This window comes from Penaeus chinensis, chromosome 6 (assembly GCF_019202785.1).
Source record: "Penaeus chinensis breed Huanghai No. 1 chromosome 6, ASM1920278v2, whole genome shotgun sequence".
In the NCBI taxonomy this organism is placed as follows: Eukaryota; Metazoa; Arthropoda; class Malacostraca; order Decapoda; family Penaeidae; genus Penaeus; species Penaeus chinensis.
The window spans coordinates 5,078,570-5,081,069 of NC_061824.1; the positions used below are offsets into that span (position 1 = coordinate 5,078,570).

Consider the following 2,500-nt stretch of genomic DNA (forward strand, 5'->3'; position numbering starts at 1 on the left):
CAATACGAAGGAACAATCAAATCCAGTTGAAGAGCAAGAAAATCTCTCTTTCACCCCGACCAACACCGTAAACATCATTGAGACTTCACCCCTTTATCTCGGAAATCATTTTAGTCTAAGACATCCTCCTCAAGGAGGCTTCCTCATCCCTGCTGATGAAGACTTTACACCTGAGCCTTCCTCTACAGGGTTTGAGCTTCAAAATGTCCCCGCTATAAATGGTATGTCTTTGGAGCATGGACAACAAATATCTCTCGTCCGAACTCCTACTCTCCCCGCTCAACTCCAGGAAACTCCATCAGAACCATTGAAAGTAAAGCCAATTTTAACAGTGAAGGATAGTCTTTTCCGCCCGTCTCTTTTCTCCATGCACGCTCCAGTAGGTACGATTCAGTCTTCTCAAATAGCAGAAGTATCTAACAAACATCAACAACCTCCAGAAGCGTTCTCGAATATGTTCTCTTTTTTGTCCCCATCCACAACTTCCCCGGTGAATGTTATTACAGTTGAATCAGAACCGTCAGCAGCACACATGTTTCCTTCCCCATCAAAACCACAGGAAGATGTTACTGATGAACTAAATGATTTCCCGTCTTTGCATTATAATTTAGAAACAACAGAAGATGATACGATGCCAGTCAATCACGAAACTGAAGTATCTACTACTGCTCCTATGATTACTCTGAGTGTTTTACCAGATGAACACTTTCCCGTTCCAACCCACTCACCCCAGGACTCGAATCAATTGTTTTTATCCAGAGTCCAAGACATGCATAATTTACAGTCACCGTTATCTTTAGCTGAGCAAGATTTAAAGTCCCAATCGTCTAGTGTTTGGGAAGTGCATGAACAAAAAGACACCGGGAATAGAACGTCTTTGACGCAGAGTGCATTGGAAATTATGCATCAATCACTCACCACTCAGGGCCCAAGCAAGGCGCCACTGGCTAATAAGGGGCACATAGGCATGGTGAATTTTTTTAAGGAGTGGAATAAATTCTCGATCATTCATCAAGACTCTGATATTCCTAGTCAGGCAGGTACAGAAGCACCTTCAATACATCAAAACATATCTTCGTTTTCTCAGGGAACACATTTTGGTGAAAATGACTCGGGTGCAGATGTTAATGCCGATTCGCATTATGATATCAATGTTAGTATAGCCTTTGGAAATAGGGATAATTTTAATGAGGATACCGACCAGGCAATTAATAATTATGCTGAGGTATTTTCAACCATACCAGTAGATGCCACTACAACATCAGAGCCTCAGAGTGTGGACGTGCATCTCAACAGTCATCCACATCAAATAACTGATTCAGACTACTACACTTACAATGACTATTACTACTACGATAACTACAATTACTATGATTACCAAGGGTATGAAGAGCAGGCACCAATAAGAGGGAGAGCAGAAAATTCACCCCCAGATATCGAAATTTCGCTCGACATCTCCAAAATTCCGGGCGCCGTCCCGGTGTCAACAGAAGACCAGGACCTGCAGGAGTCAGTTCCTGAGGCAGCCTCGCGTTCCACTCTCCGACCACCACCTCGACGACCTGCTCTAAGGCCCCGTCCAAGACCAGAAGTTAATAATAGTATAAGACAGAGTACAGGTAATACCTTACGGCCCCACCCTAATAGGCCATTTTCCCGACCAATCCCCAGCAGAACAAACTCAAACAATCCTTTAGGCTTCCCGCGACGCCCAACCACGACGACACCACCTCCTCCACAAGCTATCGACCGTCTTAGTCTGTTAATGTCCCAAGGTGGTACCACTGTGCCTCCCATCACCTCCACGACTCGCGGAGGGCCAACCCGCCAACAGTTACAGGATGCCCTTCAGTTACTGGTAGCACTGCAGGAAAATTTCAATGAAGAATCGACCTCAAGGCCCCCAGTTACCCAATCACCAGTTTCGGCATCCATTATTAACCTTCCGAATCCTCAGAATTCTGGCACTGGATTCCAAGTCTCGTTGTCCCAGAGGGTTTCAGGACAGAACCAGCAATTCGAGGCTTCTGTCGGTGAGCCAGTATATCCTCCAGCGCCTCCTCCATTCCCTGGCCCTCCTGGACCAATTCCCGTCCCTAGTGGAGTTTTAACAGGTGCCCCATATTCTGGCATCACAAACCGGCCAGGGGCTCCCGTTCCTAATCCCTACCCTGGGTACGGACCCGGATCTTTCTCACCATTTGCACATGGTTATCCTGGATATCCTTCATCACAATACCCTTATCCACCAAACCAATATCCTTATTACCCACCTTACCCTCCGTACCCATACCCATATCCCCAGTCCCATAATGGGTGTCGAGGAGGCGGGGCGTCGACCAGCACTTCAACGGGGCCTGGTTCCGCAGCAGCCGCAGCAGCAGCAGGGGGAGGATGTGGCGGAGGCTCTACATCAACATCCACGTCAGTTGGCCAAAGTGCCGGCGCAGCACCCGGCTCCGTGTCTGTAGGAGGAGGCACTCCAACCAATCCTTCACCG

General features: G+C 47.4%; 1 protein-coding gene across 2 annotated transcripts in view; it reads left to right on the top strand.

Moving 5' to 3' along the window:
• LOC125026461 (mucin-17-like) overlaps nt 1-2,500 on the top strand; it is a 7,546-nt gene that overhangs the window by 1,772 nt on the left and 3,274 nt on the right. For both annotated transcript variants that reach the window (XM_047614924.1, XM_047614925.1), the window contains exon 1: nt 1-2,500. This exon is cut by the window's left edge and continues 1,772 nt beyond it; it is cut by the window's right edge and continues 226 nt beyond it. In XM_047614924.1, coding sequence (XP_047470880.1) covers nt 1-2,500 — 2,500 coding nt within the window.